The sequence below is a fragment of the Cardiocondyla obscurior genome, linkage group LG02 (assembly GCF_019399895.1).
Source record: "Cardiocondyla obscurior isolate alpha-2009 linkage group LG02, Cobs3.1, whole genome shotgun sequence".
NCBI classification, from domain to species: domain Eukaryota; kingdom Metazoa; phylum Arthropoda; class Insecta; order Hymenoptera; family Formicidae; genus Cardiocondyla; species Cardiocondyla obscurior.
Window position 1 is genome coordinate 4,715,802 of NC_091865.1, and position 22,610 is coordinate 4,738,411.

At 42.4% G+C, this 22,610-nt stretch overlaps 2 protein-coding genes and 1 pseudogene across 2 annotated transcripts in view; all 3 read right to left on the minus strand.

Moving 5' to 3' along the window:
- Nucleotides 1-22,610, minus strand: part of LOC139109062 (odorant receptor 10-like) — a 98,647-nt gene that overhangs the window by 51,731 nt on the left and 24,306 nt on the right. The window lies entirely within an intron of this gene.
- LOC139109053 (uncharacterized) lies at nucleotides 3,798-6,361 on the minus strand. Its single transcript, XM_070667871.1, has 2 exons — nucleotides 4,223-6,361; nucleotides 3,798-3,867 (listed from the first exon to the last, which is right to left on the minus strand). The coding sequence occupies exon 1, from the start codon at nucleotides 5,953-5,955 to the stop codon at nucleotides 4,225-4,227; it is 1,731 nt and encodes a 576-aa protein (XP_070523972.1). The 5' UTR covers nucleotides 5,956-6,361; the 3' UTR covers nucleotides 3,798-3,867; nucleotides 4,223-4,224.
- Nucleotides 8,983-10,319, minus strand: LOC139109084 (uncharacterized; annotated as a pseudogene).

Sequence of the window (22,610 nt, forward strand, 5' to 3'; positions counted from 1 at the left end):
TGGCGGCCGAGATGACAATTCGGTAAATTGGCACTCGGCGCACCACGACATAGGCAGCCCGGCATGCAGGAACGTATGCCGGAAGGCCCGGAAGCTTGGTGGGAGAAAAGCTCCGGGCCCGGCTGATAACAGCCGCGGCCGCCAGGCGTCGCGAAAGATAAGAGTTTTCGCGATAGTCAGATGAGATAAGGACCGCTATATAAGCGGCACCGATGGAGCTTGCGATATCGCCTTATCCGATAAGGAGATCGCTTTTTGAATACGATAGTGCTCGTATAGACGCACACTTCACAGTACGAGAAGTAGTGCTCTGCCGACGCACATCGAACGAGGCAGTAGTCGTTGCCACGAAGCAGAGTATAGCCGATGCCGCTACCACCATTAACTAAGAGCCAGAGTCCGGAGACGGGGACTCCACAGAAGCGGACTAGAAGGAGCCGACGGAAGAAGCGGGCCACTCTGACGCCGGAGATTGTACCGGATAGTCCTCCGTCGCCACCCGTCGAAGAGGCCAGGACACCAAAGATCGTATCAATAGAAGTCTTTCCGCCGCAGCAGCCGCTGGCGGGAATACTGAGGCCGCCTGGACTCAAGAAGCCTCCGCGCCACACTAACTTTCAACTGTTGGAGTGGAAGCCGCAGCTCGCCAATTTTACGCCTCCACGGCTAACGAGGCCTCTGCGGATCTACCTGGCACCGGGCGACGTACGTATCTGGAGATACACAAGTCCCCGGTGGAACCAAGTAGAGCAAATACTCTCGCCTATCCCACCAACACCACCGGTGCGGATAGAGCGAGGAGTACAGTGTGGGCCCAGCACCACAGAGAGGGCCATACAGCACGCTCCGGTAGTCACGGATAGTGGAGTCCAGTGCGATCCCTGGGCTACCACTTCATCCTCGGAAGCGGAACCGCCAATTCTACCTGGCGATGAAAAGTGGGGCCCGATCAGAGTGACACTCACCGCCCCACACATATCTTACCGCGAAAGGCGGTTGTAAAACGTTCTAAAGCGTTATTTTGTAAAAGCACCAGTGGGTGCGATTTAAACGAATTCAAACATAATGTATATAGAGTCTTGTAAATATATCTGTACATAACGAGAACGAAAAGAGTTTATATCTCACCAGAGTTCTATCCCATCAGCGAACCAAAAATACCTAAAGTGGTGACCCCGACGTGATCGGATAGAACAGCGAGATGACAACTCCAACGACGGCCAGCACGGCCGATCAAACGCAAGTAAGCCGAGTAGGCATGAGGATTCCTGCTATGATACCAGACGAGCCCGAACTATGGTTCGCTCAATTGGAAAGCCAGTTCCTGTTATGTGGAATTACCATGGACAACACGAAGTACGCATACTCCATGTCTCAACTAGAAGCAAGATATACTCTCGAAGTCAAAGATCTCATCAAGAATCCACCGGCAGAAAATAAGTACGAAGCACTCAAGAGACTACTGATACAGCGCCTAACCATATCGCAGGAGCAGAAGATTAGGCAGCTGTTAGAACACGAAGAACTCGGTGACCGCAAGCCCACTCAATTTTTGCGACACCTTCAGGCTTTGGCAGGAGCCTCAGTACCAGAGGAGCTACTTCGAACACTTTGGTTAAGCCGCCTACCGTCACAACTACAAGTAGTATTAGCCAGCCGGCATAAAGACCCGCTCAACGAAGTAGCAGAACAAGCTGATAAAATAGTTGAAATCAGCGGGAATACAGTAACGGTAGCGGCTACCAGCCAACAAGTACCCTCAAGCGGAAACGCAATAGAAAGGCAGATTGCCATGTTAACGAAGCAAGTGGCTGCGTTAACCACACAGTTTGGTCGCAGACCATCGATAAGAAGAGGCAACATCAGAAGCAGAAGCCGCACTCCGGTCCGGGAGCGCCGAAGCAATTACATCTGCTACTACCATAAGAAATTCAAGAATGAAGCTCAGAAATGTGAAAACGGGTGCCAATGGCAGAAGAAAAAGGGAAACGACCAGGGCTCTCACTGATGGCGGCCGGTGAAGGTAGCCCTAACCCTTGCCGCTTATTTATGCAAGATAAAAAGAGTAGAACTAAATATTTAATTGACACAGGTAGCGATATCAGCGTCTACCCGGAGAGAAGGTGCCAACACGCCCGGAAAGAGCCATACGAATTATTCGCGGCGAACGGATCCATCATTCACACCTACGGGAAGATCACTCTACAGCCGGATTTCGGACTCCGACGAGCCCTTACGTGGAGATTCGTAATAGCGGACGTGACTACTCCTATCATTGGATCGGATTTCTTGGCACATTATCACCTACTGCCAGATCTACGAAAAGCAGCATTAATAGACGGAAGAACAGGCTGGCAAGCCAAAGGAATCAGGAAACTGGACAGTATAACTTCCGTAAAGACAGTAGCCAAACGCACTAGATATCACGAGATTCTAGAACAATACCCGGAGTTAACAAGACCCGGGCTAAAAAGAAAGACGGAGGTGCAAGTGGAGCACCATATACAAACCTCCCCGGGACCACCGGAACACTGCAGGCCACGACGCTTGGACCCTGAGAAAATGAAAGCCGCGAAACAAGAGTTTCAATTATTATTAGAAGAAGGAATTATACGACCGTCCAAGAGCCCTTGGGCAGCGCCCCTGCACATGGTACCTAAGAAGACCGCGCAATGGAGACCATGCGGCGACTACAGACGACTTAACGACCGCACAGTACCCGATCGATACCCTGTACCGCATATAGAAGACTTCACACAGGCCCTACACGGTAGAAAAGTATTCACTACGATTGATCTTGAGAAGGCATACAATCAAATCCCGATTAGGGAAGAGGACATCCCGAAGACGGCGATAACAACGCCTTTCGGACTATTCGAATACTTATACATGCCTTTCGGACTACGAAACGCAGCTCAAACCTTCCAAAGGTTTATCGATGAAGCAATAAGAGGGATGGAATTTTGCCACGCGTACATCGACGACATTCTGGTAGCTTCCAACTCCCCAGAAGAACACGAACGGCACTTACAGCAATTATTCGAAAGACTCCGGACTTTCGGAGTAAAGATAAATACCGCGAAGTGTACGTTCGGCAGCAATGAAGTAAATTACCTGGGATATAAAGTGTCCGAACAAGGCATACAGCCGCTACCCGAGAAGGTAGAAGCGATACGGGAATACAAATTACCCGAGACTACGAAGCAACTAAGAAGGTTCTTAGGGATGCTAAACTTCTATAGGAGGTTTATTCCAAAGGCAGCCCAAGAACAAGCACTACTAAATGAATTACTCAAGGGACCAAAGAAGAAAAAGGAGGAAATAATACAATGGACAGAGGACGCGAAAACAGCGTTCAACAAGAGTAAAGATAGTCTGGCAAAGGCCACGCTGCTAGTACACCCAGATGCGCAAGCGAGACTTACACTAGTCACGGACGCATCGGACACGGCACTCGGAGCGGTACTACAACAAGAAAAAGGCGGACGAACGCAACCGCTAGCCTTTTTCAGTAGAAAACTAACCGCAGCGCAAAGGAAGTACTCCCCGTATGACAGGGAATTAATGGCCATCTACGCGGGAATCAAACACTTCCGACATATGATTGAAAGACGAGATATCACAGTGTTAAGGGGGGTTTCTAGTTTAGATCACGAGTTTTAGCCCTATTTTTACGAATTTTTTTTTCCGAAAGTATTAAAGCAATCGATATGAAATTTGAAACGTATATTAATTCAAATCTTATTTATATTGTAGAATTTTTATATACACAAATTCTAATACACATTTTTTTAATTAATTAAAATATATACGTAAGAAAAAAAAACGGCGCTTCATGGTTGCCACGATTCTGGCCTTTCTGTTTATCTGAAACAAAAAAACAAAAAAGATTATTAATTTGTATGCCTGTGGTTATGGTCCGTACCAGAATTATTGAAAAATATTCATACAAAAAAAATTGACAGCATTTTGAAAATTAAGTTTTGATTTTCACGATTTTTTTTTCAATTTAAAGGGTTGTAAAAAATATTATTTTAATAGATATTAACTTTATCGTGGTAGGGACGATAGCCGTGAATGTGCTGAATATGTGAAAAAAATTTCAGACCGATCGATCAAGTGGTTTTCGAGAAATCATGGTTACCAGTACGAAAAACATGGTTTCGAGAAAAACGCGTTTAAAGTTTTACGGACTAAATTCATAGAGAAAAATGTTACTTACCATCAATCAGCTATTCCCGGGCCGTACAAATATCCTTCTTCCTGCTCGTAAAAGCTGTTTAACATTAATTTTTCCTCTCTGCGATGAATTCTTTTTTCAAATTCCGCCAGTCGTTGCTCCGCGCGATTTATGCGATGTCGGTTTCTAAGCGTTGCATACGTTTCAGCATGGTGTCCAACTTTTATGCCCATCACATTTAATATTTTTAAAATTGGCATAAAGCCCTCATTAAAAATAGTAACAGCCAAAAAAGTCGAAATTTCAATAATTTTTGGCCCAGAATAAAGATGTTTAGGAGCGAAAGTCCAAATTAAAGAATTTAAAGACTCGTTGTTATTTTGCGTTTCTGCTCCTAAACAGCGTTCCAGCAACTCGTCAGAGGATAGTTTTTCGTAAATTGGCTTAATTACTTCTAAAACATTATCTCCAAGAGGCGGATTGTCATGATGAAAATTTTCAAGTGTTGATTCGGCTTCGGCTTTACGCCATTTACACCAACTGTCTGTACCGGCAGGGCAGTTCTGATGCTGAGGCTTTTCATCGGTAGAACTCTTATGAAAATATGTTGCCCATATTTCCTTTTTCATTTCTTCTGTAGAGTTTGGGTGTCTACGTATAGCTAAGCCATAATAAGTTGATAGTTCGCTTATTATTTTGTCTGTCAGTTTTCCGACACCTTTGCCGCCAAGACCCTTGTGATTTTTTTTCGCATTACGAAGTCTCGTGCCCATTCTCTTTTGTACGTGACCGACGCATTCTTTCTTTGTAATAGTAACTTCATTTTCATACGGATTAATATTTAAAATTCCTCTGAAGGTTTTGCTATCTCCGTCTCCTATATAATTCGTGTACATTACTCCATACTTCTGTTTCGATCTTGCAAACATTTCTGTGATAGCGTCCACCTCCATTTTACCTGCACTGCCAATATGATTTATGGAGCACGATTCTTTGTGAGTTGCATACCAATCTTCGTAATCTTCAATATTTTCATTTTTTTTATTGTTCCATAAATTGCAAGCTTGGCAAAAACTAGATTTATTAACGGCATCGATTACTTTGTTTGAGTATTTGCCAATTAGAGTCGATACACCAAATAACGATGAAAAGCCTCTTTTTTTCCACGTACCGTCTCCAGAAACTGTTAAATGAGTTTCAATATTTCCTGCATTTTTATTTTTTTCCTTCTCTTCTTCAACTGCTTGTTGTAAGATGCAGTTGTATATTGCAGATGATGCCACGTAGATATTTTCCAGGCACGCATAATAAGTATTTGTTGCCATTCCTTGGCAAATGTCCATTAACCCGCAAAATAAATTCAAACCTTCTAATCCAACACCCAAAAGACGAAAAACTAATACAATTCGGCGATTTATTTCAAATGCCTTGTCAATTAACGGCGATGAATCGATATACGTTTCCTTGCAACTGCAACTCACGCAAATCTTGAATCCCAATCCACGATGTGATGTCGGAGAGAACTCAATTTTTTTTTTGCAATCTTTACAAATTACAAGAGAGGCTATTGTTGCAAAAACTGAGAAAAAATTTATAATACAATAGCCACATTCCTTTGAAACAGGGAAATCGATATTTCTTGAAGTGCTCAGTTTTTCCGCCGATGTACTAGCGAACGTCGAATCCTGCTCAGATGTATGCTGGTTGCCTCGAAAGTTTCGTTTTTTTTGACGACTTGCACGAGCCGCTTGATTTCTCGAGCCTTTTCGATCCATTTTTAACGATATTTTTTACTTGTATCTGCTCGCTTCAACGGTCAAAACCGAACTGAGAAAGCAAACGCTCTCTTCGTTTTAGATGTTTTGCTCGATAGTACACACATAAAGAACCTTGTTCTACCAGTTGCTTACCTAAGTATAACGTTACCTGACTCAACCGAAATATAATACAACAATAGGCGGCTGCCTCACGCATTACAAGGGTCACGGAGATATGTGCTCCGGGCGCTCCGTTTTGCGCCGCGCCGCAAGGCCGAACGAGGGAATGTTCCGGCGTGCATAGAAGGGCCCCCGAACTTCGGATCGATAAACCCTTTTACGTATATATTTTCTAAACTATATACTTGCAAAATATGCAAAAAAAAAAAAATCGATTTTTTTGACCCGCTAAACTAGAAACCCCCCTTAACGGACCACAAGCCACTTATATTCGCTTTTGCACAAGACCCACGAAAAACGTCACCAAGACAGACACGACACTTAGAGTTCATAGCGCAATTCACGACAGACGTGCGCCACATCCCAGGGGAAGACAACGTCGTAGCAGACGCATTGTCAAGAGTCGAAGCAATAACGAAGAGCGTCGATCTAGAAGAACTGGCGCAAGACCAGGAAAAAGACGAAGAATTACACAGATACAGGAAGAAAGAAGAAACGAATCTAAGACTAGAGGCCAAACAATTGCCAGCAACGGGAAACACACTGTACTGCGACACGAGCACAGGAAACAGCAGACCGTTTGTCACTCAAAAATATCGTCTACAAGCTTTCTTGAGCCTACACGGGTTAGCACACCCTGGCATCAAGACAACTACACGGCTCGTAACACAAAAATACGTATGGCCAGACATAAAGCAAGACTGCAAGAGATGGACAAGGAGCTGCATAGCATGTCAGAAGAGTAAAGTGAACAAGCACACAAAGACGGAAATAGGAAATTTCCAAACTCCGACGGGACGGTTCCAACACATCCACACGGACCTCGTAGGCCCACTACCCACGTCAAAAGAATATAAATACTGTCTGACGATCATAGACAGATTCACAAGATGGGCAGAAGCAATCCCAGTGGAGAACATTACAGCTGACACCATCGCACGACACATATTTACCGGATGGATCGCAAGATTCGGAGTACCTGAACGAATTACGACGGACCAGGGAAGGCAATTCGAGTCCGAAACGTTTAGGGAACTGGCCAAGATCACGGGTATGAAGCACATCCGGACAACTGCATACCATCCCGCAGCAAATGGCATGGTAGAAAGGCTGCATAGACAATTGAAAGCCGCAATCAAATGCCATGAAACCACTGACTGGGTCGAGGTATTACCAGTCATACTAATGGGGGTGAGAGCAGCATATAAAGAAGACCTGAACGCGACACCCGCAGAACTCACATACGGAGAAGGACTACGGCTGCCCGGTCAGTTCCTAGAAGAAGAAGCAAGAAAGTCAAAAGATGCAACAGAAGGCTTCGTAACGGAGCTAAAAAGGAACATGCAACGACTACGTCCTACGGTACAAAGACACGGACAGAGGCAAACCTTCGTAGCAAAGGACCTAGGAACTACCAGCCACGTATTCCTCCGGCGGGAGATACCGACAGGAGCACTACAACCCAGATACGAAGGACCATACAAAGTATTACAAAGGACAGACAAAACCATGAAGATACAGCAAGGCACGCGAGAAACCACGGTCAGCCTGGACAGGGTAAAGGCCGCGTACCTGATGACAGAGGAAAACAACAACGAGGAGAAGAAACCGCAACAGGAAAGAAGGACCAGCACTAGAAAGAGGCAGACAACCGTACGATTCCAGGCGGGGGTCTAAAACAACCAAGGGGGTCCTGTGGCGGCCGAGATGACAATTCGGTAAATTGGCACTCGGCGCACCACGACATAGGCAGCCCGGCATGCAGGAACGTATGCCGGAAGGCCCGGAAGCTTGGTGGGAGAAAAGCTCCGGGCCCGGCTGATAACAGCCGCGGCCGCCAGGCGTCGCGAAAGATAAGAGTTTTCGCGATAGTCAGATGAGATAAGGACCGCTATATAAGCGGCACCGATGGAGCTTGCGATATCGCCTTATCCGATAAGGAGATCGCTTTTTGAATACGATAGTGCTCGTATAGACGCACACTTCACAGTACGAGAAGTAGTGCTCTGCCGACGCACATCGAACGAGGCAGTAGTCGTTGCCACGAAGCAGAGTATAGCCGATGCCGCTACCACCATTAACTAAGAGCCAGAGTCCGGAGACGGGGACTCCACAGAAGCGGACTAGAAGGAGCCGACGGAAGAAGCGGACCACTCTGACGCCGGAGATTGTACCGGATAGTCCTCCGTCGCCACCCGTCGAAGAGGCCAGGACACCAAAGATCGTATCAATAGAAGTCTTTCCGCCGCAGCAGCCGCTGGCGGGAATACTGAGGCCGCCTGGACTCAAGAAGCCTCCGCGCCACACTAACTTTCAACTGTTGGAGTGGAAGCCGCAGCTCGCCAATTTTACGCCTCCACGGCTAACGAGGCCTCCGCGGATCTACCTGGCACCGGGCGACGTACGTATCTGGAGATACACAAGTCCCCGGTGGAACCAAGTAGAGCAAATACTCTCGCCTATCCCACCAACACCACCGGTGCGGATAGAGCGAGGAGTACAGTGTGGCCCCAGCACCACAGAGAGGGCCATACAGCACGCTCCGGTAGTCACGGATAGTGGAGTCCAGTGCGATCCCTGGGCTACCACTTCATCCTCGGAAGCGGAACCGCCAATTCTACCTGGCGATGAAAAGTGGGGCCCGATCAGAGTGACACTCACCGCCCCACACATATCTTACCGCGAAAGGCGGTTGTAAAACGTTCTAAAGCGTTATTTTGTAAAAGCACCAGTGGGTGCGATTTAAACGAATTCAAACATAATGTATATAGAGTCTTGTAAATATATCTGTACATAACGAGAACGAAAAGAGTTTATATCTCACCAGAGTTCTATCCCATCAGCGAACCAAAAATACCTAAACATGGTAACTAGTTCTTTGTTACTTACCATCAATCAGCTATTCCGGGGCCGTACAAATACCCTTCCTCCTGCTCATAAAAACTGTGTAATGTCAAGTTTTCTTCTCTGCGGTTAATTCTTCTTTCGAACTCGGCAAAGCGAGTAATGCGATTTCTATTTCTGATCATTGCGTATATTTTGGCGTGGTGTCCAATTTGTACGCCCATTATATTTAATTTTTTCAGAATTGGCATAAATCCTTCATTAAAAATAATAGCTAAAAATGTTGAAATTTTTATAATTTTTGGTTCAGAATAAAGATGTTTAGGAGCAAAAATCCAAATTAAAGAATTTAAAGATTCGTTGGTGTTTTGTGTTTCTGCTCTTAAACAGTGTATCAGCAACTCGTTAGATGATAGATCTTCATAAATAGGTTTAATTATTTCTAACACATTATCAGCAAGAGGCGGATTGTTATGATGAAATTTTGCGAGCGTAGAATCGGCTTCGGCTTTACGCCACTTGCACCAACTCTCTTTACCGGCAGGGCAGTTCTGATGCTGAGGCTTTTTATCGATAGAACTTTTGCGGTAGTATGTTGCCCATATTTCCTTCTTCATATCTTCTATAGAATTTGGGTGTCTTCGTATAGCTAGGCCATAATACGTTGAAAGTCCTCTTATTACTTTATCCGTTAGTTTTTCGACATCTTTGCCGCCAAGACTCTTGTTATTTTTTTTTTTGGCATTACGAAGTTCGTGCCCATTTTTTTTGTACGTGACTGACGCATTTTTTCTTTGTTACCGTAACTTTATCTTTATATGGATTTGTATTTAAAATTCCTCTAAAGGTTTTACTATCTCCGTTTCCTATATAATTTGTGTACATAACTCCGTACTTCTGTTTCGATTTTAGAAACATTTCAGTGATAGCATCCACTTCCATTTTGCTTGCACTGCCAACATGATTAATTAAGCACGATTTTTTATGAGTTTCATACTAATCATCGTATTCGTCAATATTTTCGTTCTTTTTATTATTCCATAAATTGTAAGCTTGGCAAAAACTACTTTTATTAACGGCATCGACTACTTTTCTTGAATATTTGCCAACTAGAGTAGACACACCAAATAAGAATGAAAAGCCTCTTTTTTTCCATGTACCGTCTCCAGAAACTGTCAAGTGAGTTGCAATATTTCCTGCATTTTTATTTTTCACTTTTTCTTGTTCAACTGCCTGTTGTAAGATGCAGTTGTATATTGCAGATGATGCCACATAGATATTTTCAAGACAGGCGTAATAAGTATTTGTAACCATTCCTTGCCAAATATCCATTAAACCGCAAAATAAATTTAGTCCTTCTAAGCCGACACTTAAAAGTCGAAAAATAAAAACAATTCGGCGGTTTATTTTAAATGCCTTGTCAATAAACGACGATGAGTCAATATAAGTTTTGTTACGTCCGAAATTGTTTTTCTTTCGTATTTTATTTTATTCAGGAATTAATAGATAATGAGAGGGAGGTTTTAAAGAAAAATATATGTATGTGTGTTAATTTTAACTATTTATTTAAATCTTCATGAGCCAATTCCATTTATCATTTATTTGTCGGTTACTTCTTTGTATAACAGTGCCTACTGGCGTTCCGGTTTTGGGAGCCTGGGGAATAGGCAGAACAGGCGTTGGTTTGATTACGCGAACGCGTTGCTTAAACTCTTCGATCCGAGTTATTTGCGGTAGTGATGGTGCGGAGGGTCGCGGAGGAGGTATCTCTGATAGTTGTGCGGGGGGTCGCGGAGGAGGGACCGCTGGCGGCGCGGTATTTGTAATTCGTGGCGGAGATTTATATCCTGCAGGAGCCGGCGTGGGCCCTATCGGGAAGACGGCCGGATTGAACACCCCTGGTGTTTTGAAATTTCGTAGGAGCTGTCGCGCTTTTTCCTGTCGCTCTGCGCGACAAGATCTCCGGCCCCTATGTCTCTTCTTGGTTGTCTATAATGAAATGTGGAAATGAATTGAATGCTTTCTTTTTTGAATTTTATAAATGTTTAATATTGAAAGAAAAAAAGTTGTGATTTTAATCAATTGTTTATCATGTCGTTGATTTGTCTCCTTATTTTCGCCTGTGTTTCGATAGGCAATTTATATACCCATGCCCAGAGATTTCCCTTTTTCCTAGTGCTTACTGTCGGTTTAAAGAGAGGCGGAGCAGGGGTCTCTAGTTGATATGGAGTCCATTGGGCGTTATATCTTGATACTGATTTGTTATTTATCTAAAATTTTAAAGAGTGTTAAGCTTTGTTGCTACGCTACTTTTAAGTGGCCCAGCGCGCAACCAAGGATCGATAGATTTATTTTTCGGAAGGAATAGAGGCGATAATCGCTACTTGGGGCAGCGCGTCGAAACTCGGAGTGAAGGAAGCGAGGCGGCGATCGCTACTCGGAGCAGCGCGCCGTGGCTAGGAGTGAAGGAAGCGAGGTGGCGATCGCTACTCGGAGCAGCGCACCGTGGCTCGGAGAGAAGGAAGCGAGGCGGCGATCGCTACTCGGGGCAGCGCGCCGTGGCTCGGAGTGAAGGAAGGGATTTTGAGGCGCGATCGCTATGGAGAAGCGCGCTTGAGCCCTTAAGGTTTGAATTCAAATGATGCGAGAGAGTTATACTTTGCTGGCTTTATTTCTTCTTGTACACCCTAGTTTCGTGCTTCCTAGAGCTCCTCGTCATCGGTGATCGCTGAGACGATAATACGATTCTGAATCCGAAAATTCGCGGCTTATATACGATTAGATGTTAGGCTCCGAGGGTGAGGGGAGTAAGGATTCTCCTTTTGCCCCGCGAAATTCCTTTGTCAAGGATTTTGATTTTTAATAGTTTAAATATTCAATTTTGCAACTTTGATATTTTTCTCGTCCCTTTTATATGATCGTGATTTCGTTGGTGTAGGTCGCTCGCGGCTAATTATTTTATTTAACCGTCAAATAAGAACCTTGTTTTTTCATATCTGGGTTTACTTCCGCATTGCGGGTATATTCAAACATAATTTTCTTATTTGATTGTTAAATTTACGTTATGCTTGGGTTTTTAGTTCACGCAATTGTTTCTTTAGAATATCCGGACGCACGGCTTTCCATTTCTTTAATATTTTGTTTATTTAAAAAGGCGTACGGCCTTATTTTCTCTTCTTTCATTTGTTTGTTATTAATTTTAAGTATTTAATAGATGTCTTTAGGTTTTCTTTAAATCTCTTTATGTTTGGCTTTGTTGTATGGCGCCCAAATTGTTGCCGCTCTCGTTAATTGTAAAATTACAATTAGGCGATTCCTTGTGTACGTGATGTTCACGTGTACGTGAGCGTGATCGAGAGTATGAACGTGAGCGTGAACGCCGGGTGATGTGTCGGGCGGTCGATCGGTACATTAATTGATATATTACGATGTATCGACCGCGCGATAATCACCGGTGCTGGGTAACTAAGCAGCGACAATCGTACACCGGTACAGTAAAGTGAATTTTAAGTCAAATGAAAGAAAAGAAAAGTAATCGAAAAGAAAAAATATATATATATATCGTGGAGGCCTCCGGACGTAACAGTTTCATTGCAATTACACTTCACGCAAATTTTGAATCCCAATCCACGATTTGATGTTGGAGAGAACTCAATACTTTTTTTGCAATTTTTGCAAATTACAAGAGAGGTTATTGTTGAAAAAACCGAGAAAAAATGTCTAATACACTAACCAAACTTCTTTGAGACAAGGAATTTGTATGGGAAATAAACTTTATTTTCTTGTTTGCTACAATACTGCGTCCTAGCCCCTTGGCCGTGCTATCGTACTCTGCTCGGTTCACCGTGTTCTCGGCTCGGCTCGGATCGGTTCGCGCTAACACAGCGCCGCCCGCCGCAAATTACTCTCTCTCTCATACGCGCGCAATTTGAGCGATTTAATTCCTTTACAGAATTTGATATTTCTAGAACTGCTCAGTTTTTCTGCCGATGTACTTACAAATGATGAATCCTGCTCAGCTGTATGTTGATTGCCTCGAAAATTTCTTTTTTTTTTTTTGATGACTGTACGAGTTACTTTATTTTTCGAGCCTTTTATATCCATTTTTAACTTGTATTCGCTCGCTTCAACGTTCAAAACCCAACTGAGAAAGCAAACGCTCTGTAACAGAGCCTCTGTTCGTTGTTGAAATGTTTCAATCGATAAACACACATAAAGAACCTTGTTCAACCAGTAGCCTACTAAAGTATAACAATTACCTGACACAAGCAAAATATAATATCACAAAAAAGCTGCGTCACGCATTACAAAGATCCCGAGGTAGACGCTTCGGGCGCTCTGTTTTGCGCCGCGCCGCAAGGCCTAACGAGAAAATGTTCCGGCGTGCATAAAAGAGCCTCCAAGCTTCAGATCGATAAATTTTTTTGCGTACATATTCTCTAGACCATATACTTGCAAAATATGCAAAAAAATCGATCTTTTTGACCCGCTAGACTAGAAAACCCCCCTAAACAATGTTGCTTAATTGTGTGTTGCGTTTGTATTATCTCGCGTTTTTCAATTATTCTTACCGAGATGTTGCTGTTGATTTTTTAACATTACTTTTCGTGGTGTCGTAGCAGTGAACAGATCACATTATTCAAAGTGTTGATTTTTATTTACGATGGCTCTAATCTTGTGCCCGGAAATACGAGGTTGCATCGTCGGAATGTGACAGGCGGCAAAATCAGTAGCAGAAATTGCTGCTGATATTCCATGCTCTGAACTCACAGTACAACGATAGTTACGACGATTTAATGAGAGCGGAGATCATGCTTTGCATGATCACCGTTCGCATAATCCTCGTTCTCGTAAAACCCGAGTAGAAGAAGTTGCTGCTGTTGTGGAACGTCCATTTGGCACCGTCCAAAAGGTGATTAACAGAGCAAACGTCGTGGTGTCAGACCGGATTGCCCGGCGACGTTTAAACGAAGCCGGGTATTATTGCTATCGTCCAGCTCATAAAATCCCGTTGACTCCTAGTTATCAAGAGCAACGGGTCGCGTTTTGTTTGGAAAATCTGGTAACGAGCCGTGTGGAATGAAAAGCCATAAAATGGACCGATAAAAAGGTCTTTGTATCGTGTGCTGATACGAGCCACACGTATGGCGTCTAAGAGATCAACAGCTGAACCCAAATCATGTTGTGCTTATCCACCGAAGTAGAAGGTTCTCATGTGCAATGTGGATGTGGATATCCGACACTGCAATCAGAGAATTGGTACACATTCCTACGCGAATAAACTCGGCAGAGTATATTCGCATACTCAAAAAAGTTCTTTTTTCTTGAGTACGTGTTATTTACTCTGAAGATGACATGCCAATTATCCGTATGGTGCCGGATAATTCTGCAGTGCACACGTCACATGAAACACAAGCGTGGTTTTGGTATCATTCGGAGATCCGCTTGATTGACTGGCCATTTCGTTTACCAGATTAAAATGTTATTGAGAACGTCTGGGCGCAAATAGTTCAGCAATAGAAACCACGATGAGAGAGGACGACGGCAGCGTTAGTCGACCATATAAGAGAAGTCTAAGAAAGACTTCGATTCCGACCAGATTTTCTTGCAAACTTGATAAGTTTGATTTCAAATCGGCTTAATCAAGTGATCGACCGATTCGGATATTGAGCCGATTATTGAATAAATGTTTCTAAAGCTTCATCTACAATCGGTTCTTTTCAGAGCCAACAAAATTTTTATAACTGTGACGACCACTAATGGTCGCCACAAACACCTGCCGAACGGCAACTCGTTAACTGCACAAAAGTTGTGTAATACGAAAGCTCGCCGCTAAGAAACGCGGCTTTCTCGAGAGTTAAATAACTTTAAGGATTCTATATAAGTCGGAGGATCAGATTTGAATTTTGCTTTACGCTAGCATTAGCCTAATCTAGAGCACATTCCTAGGGATAGTGTCAGTTACAGCTGAGCAAGTGAGAAAGCCTTTTTAAAAGTAATACTCGGAGTGCTCAATTGCGATCAAACGCACCCGGCATACATGTTGGAGGAGACGTCGGCTACGAATACCCTGGACCTCGAGACGACCAGGAAGAAGAAGGTACGGAGGGGACGAAAGAAGCCACAGCCTCCGGTTACGAGCTCACCGGATAGCACCACTGGTCTAGTAGCGCCCAGGATCGTAGCTGTGGAAACTTTTCCTCCTGGACAGCCGCTGGTCACATTGGTCCAGCAGGCAGTCATACCGCAGCCTTCTCCGAAGCTGCCGCCAATAGCACTACGGCCGTGGGCACCGTGTGCATTGAGGCTGCCACCACCACAGCTGACCAGACCACCATGGGCTGCGCTCCTACCCGGGGACATATGGATTTACCGCTTGACCAGCCCTCGATACCGTGTGCCGACTACACCCCGGCCGTTGCCCGTACACCAGAGCACGCAGACGGAGGAGACTAAGCACGCCGTTCAACACGCGCCTCTGACGACGGACACAAGTACTCAGACGGACCTGTGGGCCACAACCTCGGCCTCTGACTCCGAACCTGTTGTATACCCGGAAGACGAGCGGTGGGGTCCGATTAGGGTTACCCTAACGGCCCCACACATATCACACAGGGAACGCCGGGTCTAATATCCCGTGCATGGCTTTTTCCTCTATACTTTTGTTGAAAGCGTCCTAGCAACACGATTTAAAAGACTAAAAAAATAAAACTGTAAATATTGTAAATAAACCTTAATATAAGACATACAAAAATAGCCTTAAGTTTCCTTCCGCGATGACAACAGTGCTACAATAGCGATAGGAACATTTTCACGTTCAAATATTGTTAATCTAATTTTGTTTATGACACGTATATTATTATAATATAATTAATTAAAATACTAATTTAAAATATAAATATATAAATATGCCTATTCAATCGCCAAATAAAACCGGCAGTTAAAACGGCGACAATTATATTTATAAGTATAATTATGAGCGTCGAACATATTTCTATTTTATACGTACTCACTTTAATCAACACGTGTGAATAAGAATTATCTTTTCACCATTTTTCCCCTTCCCTCTTAATTTTTCCGACGCTCCGCGTTACATGTACGCGCTTTGTTGTATGGCATAATGCACACTACACTATCTTACGCACGCTAGCCGCCGTCGCCGCAAAACGAACGCTATTTCGGCCGGTCAGTTTACATCTCGATTTGCGACACAAATTTGGATTTTTTAATCATAAATGAAGGAACATGTGTTTACTTTGAATTGTTAATTGCTACCGACTGTTAACTGCAAGAAGCACAGTTTTAGCCAAGGAGTCACTTCTTTGTTCTCAACAAAAAAATAATTCCTCGACTGGAGGGGGTATTCTAGATATTGTAAGATAAATTAAAGATTGTCCAACTATTGGGAAGATAACGCACAACAATGGTTTAAGTATCGAAAATATAATTTAGAATAACAACCTTAAATTTATTATTGAGACATTGCCTCTTGAGTTTCTTAACTGGCACCCTACAGGCGGTTTCAAACATTCACTCATAACAATTGTAATATTTTTTTGTCTATATTTTTTCTTTCGCGGCGCCGAACATCCAAAAACGCTCAAAAAGTATTACCAGTATAGGAAGTAAGTATAGGAAGTAAGTTAAGAATAAGAAATGTCAAAAACATTTCTAATGCTTGAGTACTGTATGATAGCTGCAGCAAAAGAGACAGCAGATCCTAGCAATCTATTAATAAATATATTCTTTTATATCGCTTGAACCTCGTCGATGCTTTAAGCATACACGGACATAACCTTCGCTTTAGTGTGTATATAGACAGCATTAACAGCATAACCCCACTATTTTCCCACCAATCTGCAAACGTGCTGTATGTTCCTTCAAACTGGCATCGCTATACTTTACTAGAATTCTGCAGATGTTCAAGAGATTTGTAGAGTCGGTTCATATACGCCGGTAATTGAGTATTTTCCTGTTCGGTAGTTTGTTACATAAATGTAGATCTTTCCTTGGAAAAGTTCTTTCTAGTTTCATCGAAAAATCGGATTCGATGAAATCAACATTAACTCCGATTTTTAATTTTAAAGTAAGCACTGGTCTAAAAGAAACAAAAGTTATATAGGTCTAGATTCAAAAAGAGTAAAATTCGTAGCTTCTCCGAATTGGCCGAATAAGCATTTGTCGGCTTTTTTCGTAACTTATGATGTAGCATAACTCTTTAAGTTTATGGTTTTAGGCGTCTTACGTATTTGGTATTGTAACACTCCCGTTCTTTTCCGCGCGGCCGGACACGGTTCAGCGACCCGCCGCGGCGATTGGCGGGTCGGCGCGTATGCTAGGTCCGGCCGGGGTGTCCGCGGGAAAGAATGAAACCGTACGCGGGTTTATTCGTGTATGTATTTACATTTATTTCTATAGCTGTCTATTTACAAAGTCTATTTACAGAATCGTGCGCGATAACGCGCGTGCTGCACGTGCGGTGACGGTTCGGATGTTTATCCGCGCGATAGATTCGTCGCGTGAATTTAACCCAGGATTTAGCGCAGAGCCCCTAATCAAGAACGCGTTGTTAGGAGGCGGGAGCGCGGGGGGCAACCGCCGAGAACTCTCGGCGGAGACAAAGCACGCTTTACCCCGAGATTGCGCCGCACTCTAGGAAACCGGCTAGACGGTCGGAGACGGGGTCGGGGCCTATGCCATGGGATACACCGAGAACGCTCGGTGGAGGCAAAGCACGCTTTACCCCGCTTTTATCCTTAGTGACGGTCGGTCCCGGAACCCGCAAGAAAGGAGTCGAGTCGCGGCCAAGAATTCTTGACAGAGGCCAAGAATACTCGACCCCTGTGCTATAGCGACTCTAGGTTGTCCAGAAGGCTTCTACTGAGCGGAGACCCGATACGGTGCTCGGTAGTTCGATAGACTGGCCCAGATCTTTTCGGATCCAGCCTTTTTATATCCGATAGATCGTGGCCCAGGGCTTCCGGGTTATCGGGGTAGACGTTCGCAGCGCTCGTTGCGGTTCCGCACGGCCTTAACTTATGCGGAACGGCACAGTATATGCGGCCAAGTCTCACGAGGGCTTATCCGAGCGTTCGTTTTTGGTATCGCTTAAAATCGGGGTCGGGGCGCACCGCGCCCCTGTGTCCGCCAGACGATGGTCGGTCCGACGGGTCGGCTGTTGTTTGCCGGGACGAGGTGTTTAGCGGACACCTCGTTATAGTATGATATTTCTCTGGTATTTTTATTAATCTCGCTCTCTCCTGAGAATGTGGTTTTGCAGGATCCGTTCTTTTCTAAATCTAAGAAAAAAATCATGATTCACATATTACGCCAAGTAAATCTTGGATCATAAATTGCCCCGTTTTATAACTTTACTCGTTGCCTCAAATGTGGCAGCTCTCCTGCTGACCGCACGGTATCTGTTTTTCATAAAACGCGTTACCTAACATGTAGAGAGAAATGCGCACTTGTCACCTTGTAGTCATAAAAGTTTTTTTTTCGGCCACCTCAGCGCCTTTACGTAAAAAGAGGTTTTTTTTTTTATTTTAAGAGTTTTTTAATTTGTTACCCTCACTTGGAGCGTTTTCCAAATCAAGAGCCTTAACTTATTAAGTCAGTGGATCTCTCACTATTTTTAACAAGAATAGCAGTGCGGTGTTCGTCAACACAAAAAAAAAACACACAGAAATCATACCAGTGCAGTGCTTGTTAATGAGGAGCAAATTCAAGAAACGGAGTGGGACGTAACATAATTTTTGTACATAACTTTTGACATTTTTAAAACGAAAAATTAATATGTCATCTATTAACACGTGCATAGATTATTAATAGTAATTTTTACTAATTTTTTTTAAACGTTTAATTTTAAATTAAAATATATTATCTTCTTTCTTGATTTATATTGCATGACAGCTAGGTCTCGGTTTTCTGTCTGAACAACCTATATAAATAAGCAAATATTTCGTAGGCAAATTTAATTATTCAGAACTATTCAAAAATTTATAAGAAAAAGAATAAAAAGCGTCACTGTGTTTATATTTTTGTTATCGTGCTTTTGAAAACATAACAATACGCTGGGTTTAGTCTGAGCCTGTCATTTATTTTTACGACTTGTTGCCATGCATCGGCGGTTTCTCGTATTTTATCGCTTTTTCGCGCTTTATCGCATAAGATACCAGTTAATAGGCTATTTGACACTTTACTTTCAAGCACTTGGGCTTGTCCGTAACATTACTTTCTCGTAGAACAAAGAATAAGAAAATTAGCCTGTCAACAGCAGTAAGCTCCGCAACCAATCTTGAGATTTTGTTTGTTGCTGCAACATCCTCGGAATATTTTTTTGTTCCATGCGTGAACCGAAACTAATACGTCGCGAGTGCATACTACCATTCGCCGAACAACTCTTTTTCTCGGCGCTGTTTTATCATTTAATAAACTTGATTAATTTGTGCTAAACTTTTATTATATACTTGTTCTGGGAGAAGATGGCCTGCACTGTCTTCAAACTTCCCGGCATGCCAGTGTTGCAAAAAGATAGTGTTAGCGTTAGTTTGTGGCGCTGTGATAGTAAGTACGTGCAAGTTAGTCTTTCGCAAGTACAAAGAGCAAGCAAACTTACCTGAGCTGGTGTGACGGATTTTACTACGAAAAGGGTGAAAAAACATGTACGCTATCACGAAGATGTTTTTACTGCGAGCTACCTTTTTAAGGATCTAAGTGGTCCGAGCGTACTACGATACAAGAGGAGGCGGCAGATGAAATAATGCAGTTCGAGCAACTGTAATTGTTAACGGGCCCAGCGTTGGCCACTGAAGTTTAAAAGGATATTTCTAACAATCAGATTAAGGTAATTACTGTATTTTTAGTTTGAGCATTTATTTGTATTTAAAAAATTTGGTTTTTTCCACTTCTCACGCAGGGGGTAGGTTTTTATGCCTTAAAGTTCTGATTTAACGATTGACGTTGTATTTCTTTTTTAGCGCCCTTTTCCTGCCTCCACGTGATGCGTCGTTTCCTTCCACCATAGTTAGTTACAGTCTATCTAATAAAATTTACCCAGTCTATCATGCATTGCTAAACAATACTTTTTCCGCGCTTCAGGTTTTTCTCACAATTAAAAACAGCAATATCAATAATTTTTTGCATTTTTTGGTTTAATCTGATCTGATAGTCATAGATTGATACATGTACTTTAGTTCAGTAAAAGGATATTTTATTCCGTACAGCCAATTCAAAATATACTTCATTTTATAACCGTAATATTGAACGAAATATTTATTATTATTATTTCTGTAAGAAAAAAGATAATGGAAAACAAAGAAAAAGAAAAAATGTACATTTTGTGGAATGGAGAGAGGATCATAGGAACATGTATGGGAGGAGTACACAGAGTGGAAGAATGGAGGGAATGGAAATTGGTAGGAGGCAGTAGATTGGATTCTGTGGGAAATAGATGAGAGAGAAAGATGGCTAGAGGAATTGGAGGAGAACAGCAGAAAAATGAAAGGGGGACTGAGAGTGAGAAAAGTGAAAAAGAAAGGAAGAGTATGAAATAAAAACGAAAAACAAAGAATGGAAGAATAAAAAAACAGTGTGAATGAAATCAAATGAACAAGAAAGATGGAAATAAAGAAATGTAACAGAAAGACAAGAGGAAGCGGAAGTTCAAAGGGGAAAGAAAAAGCAGGTGGACATGTGCGTGGGGTGTACGGGTGTGGGGACCCAGGAGGCGACCCGCGAACGCGCACATCCGATTACGTTATAAAATAAAGATAAGATAGGTTAGACTAAGTTAATTATAATAAGAAATTAAAAGAAAAGATAGAGAGATAGAAAGAATGGTATACAAAATATGAGGAGTTGGTAGGTGACACGTAGGTTAAGCTAAAGTAAGAAAATTTTATAATTAAAAAAAAAATTAATAAAATATTACTATCCTATACTATTATTACTATCTTTTTTATTTTAATGAATATTCTTGCTAATAAATTATATTCTATACTAATTATTTCTAAATTGTAAATATTATATAAAAATATGTACCAGATGTGCCGGTTAATAATTCTTAATTTTTTGGTGGGTGGCGCTGAAAACAAGGATTGGTTCAGAGTTCAAACTATTATGTTACTTTGTTGTGTTGGAAAATGCGCTTAAGTGCGCCGCACTCACTGGCGGCAGCACCTCTTGGACGTACCGCAACGCCGAATAATGACCAATCGATTGACGAAACGATTGATCGCGCCGCCATCTTTAAGCTTTCTCGATGCCGGTTTCAATGCCGACACTTGTACAGTCATTAACAGAAAGATTGCAACATTTAAAAAAATAAATTTAGAAACACTGTTTTTATAAATAGAATGCGATCCGTTACTTTGGCTCATGTGTAATACATAGACATGATCATATCTATGTATTGCACATGAACAAATAAAGCGGTTCGCATTCTGTTTATTAACGCAGTGTTCTTAAATTTATTTTTAAAAATGTTGCAACCTTTCTGTCAACGACTGTACGTTGATTCTCATCCGAGTGACATGTGTGCGAGTAGAGGGCGAAAATTTATTGTGGTGATAATTGTGATAAGACGAATTGGTTTTTCTAAAGGACTGATTCTTGTACTAAGGACGACTCATCGATTTACGGCTCATCTTATAAACATTCAGAACATAAGTACACCAACATGCATTCTCACGCTCACTGCAAGGTTGGCCGAACCTCATAATCACATTCAGTAAAAACACCTTACCCGCTGGGCCACGAGATTCATATAATCTCGTGGCCGCTCACATTTAAGCAGGCAGCTCGACTTTCTCCGCACTCATACATCTCGACAAAGATAACTAACTGAACCATCGACCGGATAATTTATTCTCTCGAAAATTCTAACCGACATCACTAGGACGACATGTTAATAAACAATGATTGTGAAACGACTGTTAATTTTAAAACTTTGTAAGTTCAGAGTTAAGAGCAAGGTGACCTCCACAGTTTCCGTGCATTGTAAATAGATTATCTTGAATGTAGAGATAATGGGTAATTTATTAACTAATACTCAGTGGATTATTATGGAATATGAAAGAAATGTTTAATTATGGATTATCTGTGAACAAACGATACAAAAGTTTTGCACTCATCACGAATAAGCAGCAGCTCTCTCTTTCAAAAAACAAAAAGTGTCCTCCTCGGTATTTCTCTAAAAACTCTTGTTACTTGTCACCTAGCAACCTTCTTTTATGACATTGTAGGTATCACCAGACTTGACCTTGATTACTCGATAAGAATCTAAGAAATTCGGTTTCAATTTGAGCCCTGGTCCAGCTTGAATCCGTTTAATTACTACTAAATCATCAATATAGTATTTCCGTGGGTCCCTGCGTCTCAAATTATATCGCTTCTTATTTTTCTCTTGATTCTTCTTGATCTGCTCTTTAGCTTTGCATCTTATCTGCTTACAAATATTCTTGAATTCAGAAATTATCTCTTGTTTGATAGCCTCTTTAATTCTAAGATCTTTGTCAGTGTTTTGTGAGAATACTTTGCGCGAGTTTAATAAAGACGAGGCAGGAAAATACACAAAAAAACACACTTTAATTACACCTTATATACACTATTTACAAATGTCTTGCAGTTTCGCCAGCACGGCTAAAACT

Coding starts and splice junctions, on each gene's coding strand:
- LOC139109053 (XM_070667871.1), bottom strand. CDS start 5,955: ATGGATCGAAAAGGCTCGAGAAATCAAGCGGCTCGTGCAAGTCGTCAA.